We start from the raw sequence: 16,633 nt of genomic DNA on the forward strand, positions 1-16,633 counted from the left end.
AGTTTGGTACACTTCATCATTGCTTAAGACCATTGCCATGAAGATTGGAAAGTTTACTTGAAAGTACACCCATCAAATGTCATTTATGTGCTAGAATTAGGGGTCCTTAAAACAATTCAGTCGATAAGAGAATTCGTCCTCAGTCGATAAATTGTCTAATGATCATGATATTAAAAACAGCTAATGCTTCAAATTGTATACTTCAAAGGACAGCTTTTCCAAAATGATATGGTAAAGAGTAGCAGGGAAACAAAGAAAATGAACTTTAAAATTTCCAGCGTAGGAAATTAATTTCATTGTTATTCATTCGAGCTTGCGGGAGTGTATCACCGAAAGAGCGAAAGTTGTTGTTGTTGTTGTCAAAATCGCTCTGCCCTTGCCTCCACGATTTTCACGTCCGATTCAACGCCTTGGCGACCAATCGATTCATCCTCTGTTTTCAGCTGACAGACAGTTCACAGTAGCTTAGCATCATCGGTGTGTTATTTCAAACTTTGCTTAATTGTCTAAAGGTAAGATTTTTGCTCGTTTCGGGTAGGCAGCTGTATTAAGATACCTTTTGTGCAAACAACACTAGGCCAATTTGCCCTTTGTGGGACTAAGTTTGATACTCTTTCCGATTTCAGGAAATAGATATACCTAGTTCCATTTATAGTACAAAAGGATAGTTTAAATTGTTAGTTTAAGCCTAATATTAACAGCAGTCACTTGAAAATACTCTTGGTCGTTTTTGATAAATACTATGTGTAAACGTTTGAACGGCATTGTAATGTCCGGGGGCTTTTGGAAATCGTAAACCTTTGCTATGGATATTAGCTGTTCTAGGTACAAGAGTTGATTTAGCTTTTATTCAAGGATTTACATGAAGCTACCGGTTATTTTAAATTAATTTAAAATAGCTATGTCATTTCTGTCTGTATTATGGAGAAACAGAAACATTACTAGATTACTAGATATGGAAGACCCCTCCTCTTGTTGGGTCACTTGACCAATCAAGAAGACATGTAATATGGTCACAAATTCAAATTTATCTGAAAATTGGCTTTTCTTTAATGTACCCCAATATTTTTTGAACAGACCAATCATCTTTGTAGGGCTTATATTGTTACACTATCTTTATATTTTGCTCAGATTTAATGAATAAAAATTTGATGAAATTCTATTTTATGTATTGAAAAAGGATGGAAAACTTTCATTTTACATGTAGCGAACTGGGAATTAAGAGATTAAGCCAGTGTTATTAAAATGAAATTTTTATGGCAGGAGGATGGCAAATTGGAGGAATATAAGAAACCAGACATCATAATAGTTTGGTGTTTATATAAAACCATCTGTTAAGCTTTTGTTAATAGGTCTCCCTATAAAAGACATTCTTCTTTTTAAATATTACTTGTAAATATAATTATCCTAACTACTAGAAAGTTTATCTTTAAAAAGAGACATTTAGCAGATTAAACTTTAATTTTTAATGATCTATAGAAATGAATTAAACCATTTGCTAAATGATTGTAGAGGACTTCGGGCAAAATTATTGAGGCAAGATAACAAGCACAGTCTATCACTAAATGAATCATATTTTGCATGCAAAAGAATAACTTATACCAGCAAAAATAAACTGAATCTCCATACAGTTGTGTATTTTGATTATAAATGAATACTTATATTCTTATACGATAATGATATTAATGAAATTAATTTTTATAAGATACATGCTGTTCAATTCTGCTTATAGGGATGGTTAGACAAATATATTTTCATCCCCCTTAACAGACATTTGTCTGAATTACAAAAAACAGATTGTTGATCACTTGCCAAACGTTAACTGTAAGAACAACTCTGTTTTTCCAAAGCTGTTACTTTTACCATTAGCATTTATCAAACCTAGCTTTACCATTCTCTGTTAAAATTACAGTCTCACCTTCTGCTGCTAATTTTGTTGGAATTAATAAATTCTCAATGGCGAACAATTCTCCTGTTGTCTACAATTTGCCTATAATTTCACAAATTACATCTATCATATAAATACTCCATCCAAATTGACTTTTATCATTTCGGACAATTTACTCAAAGGCAGAGAAACATGATAAAATATTTTTCATTATCCAAATGTTTTTCTAGAATGATAATTTTTTCAAATATTTGTCAAAGTGTATCTTCTGTATTTCACAAATATGTCTTACACCATAGGCCTTTAGCAGGGGAAAGTCTAGATTCTACATTTATATCAAAGAACAATCCAGCTAATTTGCTTATTAGGTCCTTTTTTGATTGAGAAATTTTTCTTTAAAAAAATTAATTTCAAATTATTAATTTATGCTAGTCAGTGAGTACAAACTTAAGGTCAACTGCATGGCATAAATAATTTCATTCATAGCACCTTACTAAGTAAAAAACATGTTTTATTTGAGAGATTTTTGTATAAAAATGCAACAGATTTGAAATTTTGGATAATAACAAAACAGGCAACATTTACAGTATGGGAACCCCTTTTAACTGACATAATCAAATGAAATAAAATGAGATGAAAATGACTAAACCTTATACCCCAGTTCTGCTCAAAATAAGCCAATAGAAAAGCTATAGGTACCTCTTTATTGGCTTCTCTTTTTATCTTTATTTGCCAATTTGACATAGGCACAGACCTTATTTTAAATAATATGGAATTCTCTGCATTCTTTACAAATATTGCTTTTTCTGGCTGGATTTGAGACCATCTTGGAGTTCATTACACCATGATAGATATTTTTTTGATAGCTAGCTCAAGTTGCTCAGGGCAAACCAATGAAAAATTCATTATGGATAGATGTAGTTCTTCCATTATTTTGGTTGAAGATTTTCTTTTGTTTATGGAAAAATAATTTTAGAATGAAAATCTAAATTTTATTGATCAATAATGGGCCTTGTTTGAGCTACAGAAGAATTTAGAAAACCTAAATGATATAGTTCGCCAATGTATTTGTTGTGACTTTTGCCCAACTTGAATCATGGCTCCTTGAACTCTGAGATGGTCTATTTTGAATGTGCTTATCAACAGTCATTCAGATAAAAAAAAAAATTATATATACTTCTATCTAAATTCTTTAAAGAGAATTTTCAAAAATTCCTCAAACATGTGATAAAATCTACCTGTGTTCAATTGAAAATGCTAGATAAACTGAAAATTTAATTTAGAGTTCAATGAAATGCAAGACAATCTTTTTGAAAAAGCCCTCCTTATCTTTTCACCTACCTCAATATGAATTCAATAGTAGCCCCTTTTTAAGGATTTTTAGGAAAATGATTTATTAGCAGAAAGTAGTTTTGTTTTAATGTCTACTTACATTCTTTTTTGTCTATATGACAGGCATCTTCAAATATTTATTTTGTCCTGAAGTAACAATATGAGTAGTTCAGAAGAGGTCTCTTGGATTTCATGGTTTTGTGGTCTCAGAGGAAATGAATTTTTTAGTGAGGTAAAGTTTATATTAATAATTTTTTAGTGTGGATGGCAGTGAATTATTATCTACTTAAAGGTGAACTGACACGCAAAATTAACTTGAGCACAAATGAAAGCATATCAAGCATAAATACCTGATACATTATTATTTTTTTAATATTCAACACAGTTTTCGAGTTATTGAGCGTCAAAGTTAGCCACCGAACATTTTCTGAGCACGGACGAGTTCGCCTGAGCCTTCCGCATAATCGTGACGTCACAAACACCATGTTCACATCACTTGAGCAACACGACAGTCTGGAAGGCCGTACTTTTATGACTGTGCAGATGAGCATCGATACATTAATTGAGTAGGTTTTGGCTCCATTTCGACAACCTAATTGGAAAACAGATTATGACTCCTTTACAAACCTTTCATAATAAGGTTTGCAAGAATATCGTATTATTCAACGCGTTTGAGGCCCTTCCTCCGTCTTGCAGGACCCAGTGTGTGGCGGGCCAACATATCGTATAATGGTAGCAATAAATATATTTTTATTTTCTGGAAACCTAAGTAAAACACTTTCATTTTTGTTAAATACGGCTGCTGTTAGACTAATTTATCAGCACCCACCCCCCCCCCCAAGTTAATTTCAGTCTTTGATCCTGGTTGTCTTCAAATACGCAGTAAAGATTTAGTAAAGATTTTGAATTTAAATCACTCATTTTCGTTTTTTTTATTCAATCATATGAAAAATTTTCAGGGGTTTAGAACCTGGTACGATCGAGTTGCTATTTGCAGGAAAACAACTTATTTTCAACTCCCAGGCCGCTGCACTCCTATAACTCGGTGAGCCGATGAGTTTGCAAACCCAAAATAAAATAATGTTCATGATTTATATGGATGTAGAAATAATCTATCGAAGTAATAATATATCAAATTTATTTGAAAAAGAAGCTAGATTCATGATAAAATGATAAGATTCTTACATTCGTCCGCATGATTGACTTCAGAATTGAGAATTTCTTCGAGCAGCTAAAAGTGCCTATTCCTTCCAAACTTAAATTCCCTCCTAACATAACATAGTACCAGCCAACACATATCCATCGTATATTCAATCAGCCAATCAGCCTCGAATTTTCATATATCTTGGATCAAAGGCTACGTAGATCTCCTCGAATAGTAACTGAACAAGATGAACTGAACTGTCCAGTCCGTGCGTGATTTCCATTCAAGGAATAAAAACATGGTGTTTGTGACGTCACACGCACTGGGTCACATGAAATGCCGACAATGGTCAAACACTCGACGATAATTTCATGACATTTTAGAACGGAATTGCGTCAAAACGGACAATTATAATTAACCGAAAACTTGAAATTAAGATTCCATGCATCGTTTTCTACATTATATCAAAAAATAGTTTTGCGTGTCAGTTCACCTTTAAATTTCTGTTAGGCTTGCTAATGTAGTTTTCTAATTCGGTTACTGTGAAGGTCTTCACTGAAAGGGTAATTCAAACAGCATGGTTATTAGAATTTGATTCACTTATTAAAACCATTAGGCATCTGTCTTTTATTATACGCCAATCAAAACATTCAATTAAAGAAACTTTTTTATTGCAAATAATTTGTTGGTACTCGTGTCATCATAGCTCAGTTTTCATGTGAATACAATTGTTGATAATGGTGAGAAATAAGAAAAAATCAAGAATGTTATTTATAAATAGTTCTATACTTTGATAGATTTTCCATTACATTCCGGGTAAAAACTCATTAAAAACTTTTCTATAGTTTGTTATAGCTCTTTGAATTATTTTATGTAAAAAATTTGCAGCAATGCTGTTTTGATCAGGGGAATGCAATACTGTTGTGAGAGAAGTTTATCCTTTGAAGAAAAGGTTTACTAGGGTCTTTAAGTTAATTTTTCCAAAAAAAGCAAAGGAGGGGTAGCTGAAATTTGCAAGTAATGTAAAGTTTCTCATGCAAACAACCAGAGGATAAATACTTGATAATGCTTATGATTTTCTTTTCTCTTATCTAATGAATAAATTTAGAAAGTCCAACCACTGCTCTTTTGTCTTATGACCACAAATGATTGACTGTGTTTATCAGATTGCATCATGTCATTTCTCTTCCAACCCAACAAAAGTTAAGGACTGAATCCATTATGTTTGAGGTTCCTAAGCATATGCAGATCCATGCTAACTAATGTTTGAGTATTTGCTTTATTTTTAAGAGTCCACCAGTATGGCTGAAGTACAAGCTTGCAATGTCTTGAAATTTGTTTTGCCTGTCACTGGATAAATCAATATGAAAACATTAGTTAGAGACTTTATCACAGTTTTATATAAGGAATACATCATAATTTATTATTTTTTCCAAGTGTGTATCAAAAAGCTGTAATTGGTTTGGTAAAGTAGGCATTTAAAAGGTTTTTTGTTTTTTTGTAGAAAACAGAACACAGTATCATGTCCAATTTTTATCAGATTGTTTATTTCCCTACTTCGATGGCATGCCCATGATTCTAGCTGTCTTTAGTATCAACATGTGTATGTTTTTAAGTAGACAGAATGGTTGAAGGAATAAAGAGGTTTCATCTTTATCAAATGGTTTATTGATGTTTATCTTCTAGGTGGATGAGGATTACATACAAGATAAGTTTAACCTAACTGGACTAAATGAACAGGTCCCGCATTACAGGCAGGCACTAGACATGATTCTTGACCTTGAGCCAGGTAGCTTGCTATTTGTTTACTTATTCTGTTTTTTCCTTTAATCATTCTATTTTTTGATTGTTTATTCCTTGCATCTTAGCCAAAAGGGCTGAATCATGAATATGAAAACATGAAAAAGTATGAATGATATTGTGCAATGTCGCAAAACGGAGGCAATATCTAGATCATAAACTTGAATTTTGGAAACTCAAAAAGTTGGCGCAGTTTCTTACCCCTCCCACTGCTCATTCAGTATCAATTTTAGGGTTTTTAGTTTGAGAAAAAACAACAAATCAAGTTACAAACTGCCAAAGTTACTCAGCTTCAGTGTGACCAGATCTAGCATAATATAATGCTTTCAGCATAATATTGACAAAAAATCATCATTTAGCATAAAATCTAGCATAATTTGGAATCTAGCATAACTCTGGCATAATTTTGATAGTTTTTAAAAAATCGCTGTTTCCATTGATCGGTTGTCTATCACCACCAAATGGAAACACTTTACACAAGAATGTGTGACTTTCCACTTTCAGGGTTTAGCCAGTTGTTTGGAATGGTTGGCAGCCAAATATTTTATGGTTGGCAGCCAAATTCAGCCAGCTAAATTCAGTACACAAAAAAGCTAAATTTTTGACAATTGTGGGGAGTGATAGAGTAATCAAAATTTGCTTTGTAGGTTACAAAGCTTTCATTTACTTTTATCTTACATTGTCTGTTATCTTTTACGTTGTTTCATGTTTCTTTATTTGCAATTTTGAAATCATTCTTAAACAAAGTTGAATATCATCTATGTAAAAAATTTATTTTCCTTTGCATTTTTTGTGATTTTTTGCAACATGCTGCCAGAATTCGCCAACTTTTGCTTCTTCGGCCAAATCAATTTATGACGGCCAAGGGGTTAAGAAATTTGGATGTCAAAACCATTGATCTAAATTGCCTTTTTGTGTAGAAAAGATGGCAATTTTGAGTACACTGTGTTTTAGATTGGGGGTCAAAAAGGCCAAATGGAAACTTTGGTCACTTTTGATATTCTGAGCATCCTCTAGTCTCTTTTACAAGCAGGGGTGCCTTGATTTGAAATTTAGCATAATTTTTGCAAATCTAGCATTATTTTATGACAAATTTGGCATAATTCCAAAATTGAGATCTGGCCACACTGCTCAGTTTAGGGTAACACATACTCTAGAAAGCATGTTTGATTAAGTGTAAGATTTCAAAAAAGTAGCATATATTTTTATGAAACTGATGTTGGGTACAATAGGGTGCTGCCTTTATTGCTTAGGCGTTTTGTACAAATTTAAAAGGCAATGGGATCCCTAAAATATAATCTTTCTTGCTTTGAATATAAAAAATACCAGGTTTAGATTAACTGCAAGAGTATGGCTTATCTAGAGTTAACTTAACTTAAAATTCTTATTTGCTTTAAAATTCTGAGCAGTCATTTTTGATGTACATGATAATTTTGCAGATGATGAACTTGAAGACAACCCAAATCAGAGTGATCTTATTGAACAGGCAGCGGAAATGTTGTATGGGCTAATCCATGCAAGATACATTTTAACCAACCGTGGACTTGCTCTTATGGTACGATTTTTTTGTACTTTGTCTATTGTTTCTTTCTCCAGGGGTGTATTCTTTGAGAAAGAACACTTGTCCAAGAGTCTTGTCAGAATTTTAATGAGCAAGACTTCCATCTTCAGTATTTTTTTATTCTAAATTGAGATTTATTGCAAATTTACCCGTCTGTCATATAATGCTCAATTCCATGTAGGCAGGGCTGTTACATTTTGGTGTATAGAACAGGATGGTTCTAAATTGCAATTTTAAGTTTCATGCTTGATTTGGCTAGATAACTGATGATGGTACTAAGCCCAAAACAATGAGATGCAATTTAAAAGTGTCCTGTTCCATACACCAAAGTGTAAATCAAAGTCTAAAAAATATATAATTGAAATTTTATTCATAAATATTGATAACAGGAATTGTGCAAAATGGTGCCATAAATTTGATGCTTCTGGAGTTTAATTAATAAATTTTTATTTTCCAACGGGGTGTTCTATTGATACGTTTTTAACCAGTAGCTTGTTTAGATGTTTCTCATTTACTGCCAATTTCTGTGCAGCTTGAGAAATACCAGAATGGAGATTTTGGTCACTGCTACCGTGTATATTGTGAAAACCAACCTGTCTTGCCAATTGGTAAGTCCACCTTTCAAAAAACTTCTGTAGTTAGTTTATATTATTTTTTGTAACCTAGAAAAAAACTTATCTTGCAACAGTACATTCCCACAAAGAAGGACCTATTTTTCTAGATTCAGGCTGTTCTCATTTCTTATTTAAAGTTTCATTTAGGAGTCAATAGTTCTTATTTCAAAGGGTATATTCCTTGGATTTAAATATCTTATATATATGAAATTAGCTAATTTCATTTTTTTATTTAGACACAAAATTGTTTGAAAATAAACAATACAGAGTGGAAGGATCACAGTCACAAATTATTCTTTGTCAATATGCTAAGTTTTATGAATATACTTGTTACGGAATCTTGTATATTTCTCAGTCTAAAACGGGCCTTTGGTAAAAGGTGCTCAAAAAACTCTATAGGCTCTTAGATTCTAAGGAGTTTCTTTGAAAATCTAAAAAAGCTTTTCTTGCCACACGAAAAAAGCAAAAAGTTGTTTTACTCATAAAGCATCAGCCAATCAAAAGTCGCGAGATCACTGGCTAGAAAGGAGACCGTTTTAGTACTTTAGAAGTAGCTTTGCTGGTGTGACCATAAGAAGATTCCTCACTTCAATTGTATTATAACACCACCAACAGCTTAAATATGTTGGTAGCTAAATCCCTGAGAATATCGCCATATAAAAAGCTAAACCTTTAGCACAGGATTTATCCAGCCCCTCCCTAGTACAATCATTTCTCTGGCTGCTATCGTTTCACATCTCCGACTTCTAATGTTCTCGATCTACTCTGCACGATGCCTTTTTCTGTTACTTCCTTCGATCGTTGTTAGCTTCGAAGTGATTTCATTCACTCACATTCCTCCTCTTTATCATTTCAAAATTTCCTAGTTTCCGTTTACACTTTGATAGTGGCTTTAACCCAGCTGTCTTCTTTTCTCGCCAACTGACCTATGCGAAACTTTGCGATAGGCCCAGTTCGAAAGATTCAATCCTAGTTTTCCCAGTTTTTCGCTATAATTATACTATAGTTATATTGAATACTGTGGCCAGCGCTTACCTATATTGAATTCAGCACATACCTTTCGGCTGGGCCTTTTTTGGTCTAGATTGTGAGAATAGCAATATCTTTCAAGTTGTTAGCTGTACACTGTTGATAGACAATAGATAACAAAAACCCTCACTCCTATTCCCTTGTTTTTTATATCTTTGTGATGATCTTGGTAGTTGCAAAGGTAGACCACCCGCAGTAGTATGTTGTTTGAAAGTTGCTTTAGGGAACACTTGGTTAGTATGATTTTACGCAACCTTTGTTTTGCCCCCTCAAGTATTAGGTAACGCAATCTTATTAAAACGTCTTTTCTTTATCTTGTCTTCTTACGTACATTGACCATATGCTAACTGACTGTCAGGTTATCTTCATCTGCAACTCTAAAAGTCCTTAATTGGCGTCATTGGCCTGACACTGTTTTATATGGCGCCCTCACATATCAAGAACAGAATTGGTTGCTCTTACCTCTTTTCGAAAATCGTTCTCTGCATACATCTGGAGAGTATACATGAATAAATGATACATGAATAAACTGCAGTTTTTGAAAGTGCAAGTGACGTTGTTTAGGTAGATTTCTTGCAGTAGTGGACCAAGTGATGATTCTTGAAGACATTCGTCTCTTACGATTCTCCATACCTTTTTTCTGTCACAAAGATTTTCCACTATTTCTTCGAGCCTCAAAGCGTTACCTTATCGTGCCTTTGCTGCCTCTTTGTAGCTGTATTTCGCTATTTTCTTTCATAATCGTAATTGAAATGGGAGAAAAGCTTCGCTTTAATCTTTCAATAATACAATCGCTATCCATTTTTGATCAAATGACTCTTTCGTGTCTCAACTAACTAACTTTCATATTTCATTACCTCTTCTAATTGTGATTGATTTGTTTTGATTGTTTACCATTGTTGATGAGTCTCTCAAAGACGTTACCAGTTGCTCTTTAGGCGAAAGAAAATGTAATCTACCCCTACCTATCGCTTTTTTAATCAAAAATTTGGAACATAGAAAAAATAGAAAAAAAATTGGAACATGTTTTGACAAAGGTAAGGAAGGGATAATAACCTTGGCACCGCCACTCAATGCAGGTGACCTTGGTTCCAGTGGCGAGGGGGGGCGAGGGGGGGGCGACCGCCCCCAATACTTTGGAGTACAATGGTCTTTTGTTCTAAAACAATGGGAAATGTGACGTCATCTTATTAAAACAATAGGCTTGCCCCCCCCAATGTTTGATCAAGTGTCCGCCCCTGCTTGGTTCCCCTTCCAAGTCTTGAAACCACACATTTTGTCCGCACTTTTCAGGGGCGCTTTGGAAGGGTAGAAGAGGACAAGTGCCCCCTTACTTTTTAGAAAGATTAAAACCCTAACAAGTACCTCCTTTTAGACAGTTTTTTGCTTCGCTCGATGAATCACAAACTTGAATAATTTTAAAGATTAGTCAATAGCAGAAATTCAGAGAATAGATTTCATTAAGTCTGCTCTCCCTACAATAATGTAGCTATGTTGCCCCTGTTTTCGATGATCGGGCTCCTACCTTAACTATATATGCTGTAAACAAAACTTCTAACATGACAGTAAAATGGCAGGCACAGAAAAGGGGTTCACGATAGTAAGCCTAAAAGTTTATGTCTTGGCTTTCTTAAATGCAAAAAGATCCTTTCTCTTTGGGCCACTGTGTCTTGACTTTCCACTCAGCTGTCTGTCATAACAACATCTTTTATGCGGATTGTTTTATGGACAGGTCTATCAGATGTTCCTGGAGAGGCAATGGTTAAGCTTTATTGTCCTAAGTGTATGGATGTGTACAATCCAAAATCGTCGCGGCATCACCACACTGATGGTGCATATTTTGGAACAGGATTCCCACACATGTTGTTCATGGTACACCCAGAATACAGGCCAAAGAGAAGTCCAAACCAGTTTGTACCAAGGTATTTATCGTTAATATATTTCTGTAACCGTGTACATGCATTTATATGTGTATTGGATGCTTGAGATGAAGCTATCGAAGTCTGATGAAATAATCTCATTTCAGCCTTATTTTTTCTTAATAGTTGTTTTGAATTTGTTTTTGCATGTTTATATGCTTAAAACAGCACTATAAAGCGACAGAGTTCGGTGTGATAACAAGAGTTCAGTTGTGGCTGATAATTTTATAACCATTGTATGTTGAAAAAATGACAGATTCTTGTACCTTTTTTTTTCCCAGAGCTCTCAATCACAGATATACTATAAATGGAAGCACGCTGCTCAGTTGAATGCTTCACATATGTCTACTTGAAAACATTACTGTAATAAACATTTATTTATTGGATTGCACGTCTAAAACTAGCGATAAAAGTGCCTATAAAAACGACATCTTTAGTTGTGGAGGAAAAATTTTCATAACAAAAATATATGTAAGCTGAAGGGAACCCACGCGCAAACAAAGCTTAGTTGATCTATATGGGTTAATGCAGTAGGGTATCACAAAGGTACAGCTATCCTCGCAGAGTTTTTTAATATTACGCTTATTATCAGCAGCTTAAACTTATTTTTGATGACAACTGTCGACACAAATTAGGAGGCAAAACAACAGCATTAAGGCATATATATTGTAATAGGACATGAGTAAGAGGAAAGTTGAACGCAAGAAAGTGCCCCTACAAATTGTCTGGATTGTATTGTCAAATTTTTTGGCTAATTCTCAAAGAATTTCTTGCTCTTTGAATCCAAAATCTAGGAAAAGTGAAAGTGTTGCTATTTGTGTATATTGATTACGTGAAAATTAATTGGTTGAATTTAGACTTTATTTTTTAAGCAGATCTTTTGAAACTTGTTTCATTAAAAATCTGGGCTCAGTAGTTGAATTTATTCCTCCGAAAGGAGGGGGGGGGGGCATTGTGAATCTATTTATATTAGATAAAGAAAGCGCTATCTTGAATAAGGGTCACTTTTAACTAAACGCCGAAAAACATTGTTTCATAAAATAGGTGCTTTTGGTTTAAGCAAGTTTTAATACAATAATTATATCAAATTTTGTTTATAATCATCTGTAGGCATTTCAAATTTTTGCAACCAAGATTTTATAAATTTGTCAGCACTAGAATTTATTTGTAACTGTTAGCATGCTGAATCCCAGCAGAATCACTAAATGATTCGTTAATTTGATAGTTATTTTTTCAGTTAAGGTGAATTATGTAAAATAATTTCTTCGTTAAACTTGCAGACTGTATGGCTTTAAAATCCACCCAATGGCATACCAAATCCAAGCACAAGCGGCTGCCAATGCAAGAAACAGAAGTGCGTCTGCCAGACAGAGACCTTCGAAAACAAGCCACTACAAATAAAGACACTGTCTCAAAATCTCCAGTTCATATGAACATGGCTTTTACATCATGGACTAATTTTAATATTGGTACTATGTTTGTTGTTAGGTTTAGTCTCATAATTCAACAATAGATGGTCAAATCTGCTTCCAAGTTTGATTGATTTGGGACAGTTGTGTCATTTGCATACAAAATACGAACTTACAGAATATCATTTGTTTGGCAAATTTTCATAGTTATGCCAATGGGAAGAACTAAGAGGAAGGAGGAATACAAAAGTAGTAGCCAGATTTTGTGCCTGGCTGGGTATGTTACTCCTTACTGTAGCAACAGGTTTTTACCTTAATGCCTTATTGTTAATGATACCTTATAGTAGATAATCTTAGGAAAAAATCTATGACTCTTTACGATTGATCCAAGTGTCTCAGATGATTTGGAAGCAGGTGTCTGTTAGCAACTTTCTTTTAAGTGTGATAGATTTTTCATATTCAAGTATGCACTTAATTTTCATGTTAACGGCCAAATAAAAACAAATGTTGAATAAAGTATGAGTAACAGAAAGAACCGTTGGTTTAGTGAATGTATCCAAAACAACATGTATGAAATTCTCTGTGGTGTTTTTCTGCTTATGACTCGAGAGTATATCTATAATGTTCTTTGTGTGCTCTTTTTTGAAGCAATGTTTAATGACTTCTCCAAGAAACCGCTCACCAAAAAGTATCCAAGCGCCTACCTGTTGAATCTGGAATAAACTGATAAACGAATTTAGAATTACTATTGGGATTGATGCCTGTTTTGGCTTTGTGTATTTCAGGAAACCGTTTTATAATACACAGGGGTTACAGACATTTTTTAAATTTTTTAAAAAGTATAGGGAGCAAAAAGAAGATGTCATGCAGGGATGGCGTAATTGGAATAATGAGGTACTGGGTGTAATTTTGACAGTGAGGTATATCATTCCCCTTAGAGAACCATATAGCCCAGAGGTAATATAATTTAAATGAGTGCCAAAGGATTAAGTTGCAATCAAGGCTCTAGATACTTCATATGCATTCTATGACCAAAAGGGTCTTGTTTTCCAGCCAAGATCAATCTGAAAATGTATTGGAAAGACATTTGTTTGCAGCTTTAGAAATCCTATGGATTTTCGGTTCCAGAAGATGAAAATAATCAACAAAGTATAAAAGGAAACCAAAGTTGTTAGGAACTTTATTTAGGATAAAATTTTCCGAGCTTGCAAACTCGAAATTTATACAGCCTCGTTTCCAGGATTTGTTATTAAAGTTGAAACCAAGATGGCAGATTCTCTCACGTGGGTCGAGAAATCTTGTCTAGAAAACGGTTACAACAGCAAGGTTTGTCACGATTATTTGTATTTCGTTCGCTTATCAAAATTTTACTTTTATATTGCTATATCCAGTGCAGAGAAATTCTATTTTAATCAACAAAAGATGGCTGCTGTTCTTCGAAAAGGAGCAATAGGCCTATATCGGACGATCGGAGTAAGTAATGATTTAATTTATGCTCGTGGATTTGGTATTCTAGCGAGCACAAAATGTAGAATCCTTTTGTAAACTCTTCTTTAAAGCAGTTTTACATACATAACTAGCTTCTCAGGCAGTTCACGGATTAAAGACTAAAAAGCTAGATTGCATTAGAAAAGATAAGAAAATTTATTAATGGGATCGAAATAGCAAGAAAGATTAAGGGGCAAGAGAAGCAGGCAAGGACATTCGAAAAATGATCCTCAGCCTCTGCCAAATATTTGTAACCGAGAGTTCTGTTGATCTGCTAATATCGTATTAAAAATCAGCCAATTTATGGGCCGTTAGAATTGATTGTGATTAAGTGTAATGTCACCAAAAAATGTAGGGAAATCAGAGGTGCTGCCCTGACAGGATATTGCCTTTCATGGATAGTCTTTCGCAAAATGAAGGCCAGCACAACATTTTTTCCAACTAAACATGTGCTCGCTTCTTAAGGGAGGCCAAGCCCCCTAAAATCTCTTGGATTTTAACAAGGGAAAATGACCCATCAAACCCCTTTCTTAATGACACCCCTGTGGAAAGTCGATTGAAAAAGCTTCTGAAAATAAATAATATCATATTAATTTCAATAATAATCAGAAAAGTTCACTTTCATCTAAAGGGCATTTTGCCTTCTTGCTTCTCATATCAAAGGGTAAGATGGGTGCTTCATCTGTGTCCCTTTTGGGATTCCTGGATATTTATAAAGACCATCATGAAAATATGAGCCATTTAGCTATCTCTTTTGTATTTTTTCTAGAAAATTTAATCATGCAGTGTGTGTGCTTATTGAACTTCTTATTCAAATGTTGACATTGTTTTGAATATAAATCCTTTCTTTCAGTACTCCATGCCATAAAGACAGAGTCATGTCCAATGTTTATATTTATGTTTATGAAGTAAATTTTTTCAAAAGGCACATAATTTCATCACTTTTTTCTTCCATTAAGTCATCTGGTGATTAATCATTTTTAATTCACAATTTTAATTTATGCTTATTGCAATAAGATTTATATACCCAGGTCAAAATTGAATCGTTGTTTAAATGTTCTAGAAATATAAAGATATTTATTCATTAAATTATCTGTCAATTTTTCTTGTTTTTCTACTTTTTCTAAAGTTAGCAAAATCCTTTTCATTTTGTAATATGTTATTTTCTTGAAAGGAAATCTAAAGATCCCCTTGTTCATAAGCGTACGGCAGAATTTTTACAGGGGGGCGATACGATTTTTGCCCGAGTACAGAGGCATGCATATATTTATGAGCCTGTTGGTGATAAGGAACTTGACATAGGAATATTTACATTACGAGTTTTTTTCACCAAAATATCTAAAGTAAAAATAGTCAGTTGAGAGTTGAGCAACTGTTTGCAGATAATTTTCGAAAATTTGCCCGATTGACATGGTTTTTCGAAAAACTGGGGGGCTGGGCCCGTACGCTTATGCCCTTGTTGCTCTATCTTCTATGGCAAATAATTTCTCAAGTGCTCATTTGATTTATTCACAGATCAACACGTGGACCATGTGTATCATCTCAAAATGAGACTCTTTGTTGGCCAAATCCAAATATGGTATGTCCCTGACATCTCTATGTCATGACATCCTCTAGTCCTGACATTTTTCTTACATTTTACATTTCAACTTATTTTATAACCCTTTTATATTTATTCTTAAGCAATCACATTCCCTTTCTTTGAGAAAATGAAATTTATGAAGTTCCAGGTCAGGCTGCCTTTAAAATCAAAATCAAAGATTATTTCTAACTAACATCAAAAGAAGTTGTTGTGGTTTACTTTGCATTTTCAATTTCTTGTTGGTATGAGCACAACCTCATAACAGAGCCATGATCATCTGCTTAGGGCACTGCCTTATGCTGTTTTGCAAAATATTATTGTATAGCAAAACTTTTCCTCTGGCTCATATTGTTAAATATGATAACTAAATATTTTAAAATCTCATATTAAAGTCATCAACTTAATTTGTTGTTAAGGCAACTAAATGAGCAATTGATTGAAATATCTTTCTCAGCTATTTTATTTCTTGTCATTTTTGCCTTCTCGGTTTGAATTATAAGCGCTCTATTTGAACCTTGTACGTATCAAACATTTCCTTGCCGTAGTACTTGTGTGGTTAATTTTTCATTTTAATGCCATGGCTTGTCTTAAATCTTTTCTTTGCTTTGCTTCTCTTATCTTTTTTCTGCAGTTGTCATCTATACTGCACGACTGTTTCTGATTTTTTATTGCATCTTTTTATTGCTCTGCTTCATGTATTCCTTTAATTTTTATCCCCTTTTGCTCTCTGGCCTTTGCCATTCTTTTGCTGTTTTTAAATGATATTTATATCAATCAGTTCCTCCTTCCTTTACCTGTCAAACTTTTTTTTCAAGTCGTATTTGCTTGCTATATTTTTTTGATGCCTTCGCTCCTCTTCAATCCCTT

General features: G+C 33.8%; 1 protein-coding gene across 2 annotated transcripts; it reads left to right on the forward strand.

Moving 5' to 3' along the window:
- Positions 1-352: 352 nt before the first annotated feature.
- On the forward strand, positions 353-13,275 carry LOC135693350 (casein kinase II subunit beta). Of its 2 annotated transcripts, none has more exons than XM_065211794.2 (7): positions 353-512; positions 3,344-3,452; positions 6,051-6,153; positions 7,604-7,719; positions 8,258-8,333; positions 11,101-11,290; positions 12,568-13,275. In XM_065211794.2, exons 2-7 carry the CDS (start codon positions 3,381-3,383, stop codon positions 12,686-12,688), a joined length of 678 nt encoding a protein of 225 aa, XP_065067866.1. In that variant the 5' UTR covers positions 353-512; positions 3,344-3,380; the 3' UTR covers positions 12,689-13,275. The 2 variants fall into 2 exon arrangements, with proteins under 2 accessions (XP_065067866.1, XP_065067867.1); XM_065211795.2 differs by having other exon boundaries at positions 353-477.
- The last annotated feature ends 3,358 nt before the right edge of the window (positions 13,276-16,633 follow it).

The sequence above is a fragment of the Rhopilema esculentum genome, chromosome 11, assembly GCF_057945365.1.
Source record: "Rhopilema esculentum isolate cy_ngs chromosome 11, ASM5794536v1, whole genome shotgun sequence".
NCBI classification, from domain to species: domain Eukaryota; kingdom Metazoa; phylum Cnidaria; class Scyphozoa; order Rhizostomeae; family Rhizostomatidae; genus Rhopilema; species Rhopilema esculentum.

What these genes read in the sequence shown, in the direction of transcription:
- LOC135693350 (XM_065211794.2), top strand. Translation starts at nt 3,381, where the DNA reads ATGAGTAGTTCAGAAGAGGTCTCTTGGATTTCATGGTTTTGTGGTCTC. An exon ending in GAAATGAATTTTTTAGTGAG is followed by an intron (nt 3,453 to 6,050) that starts GTAAAGTTTATA and finishes TTTATCTTCTAG; the next exon opens with GTGGATGAGGATTACATACA. An exon ending in CCAACCTGTCTTGCCAATTG is followed by an intron (nt 8,334 to 11,100) that starts GTAAGTCCACCT and finishes TTTTATGGACAG; the next exon opens with GTCTATCAGATGTTCCTGGA.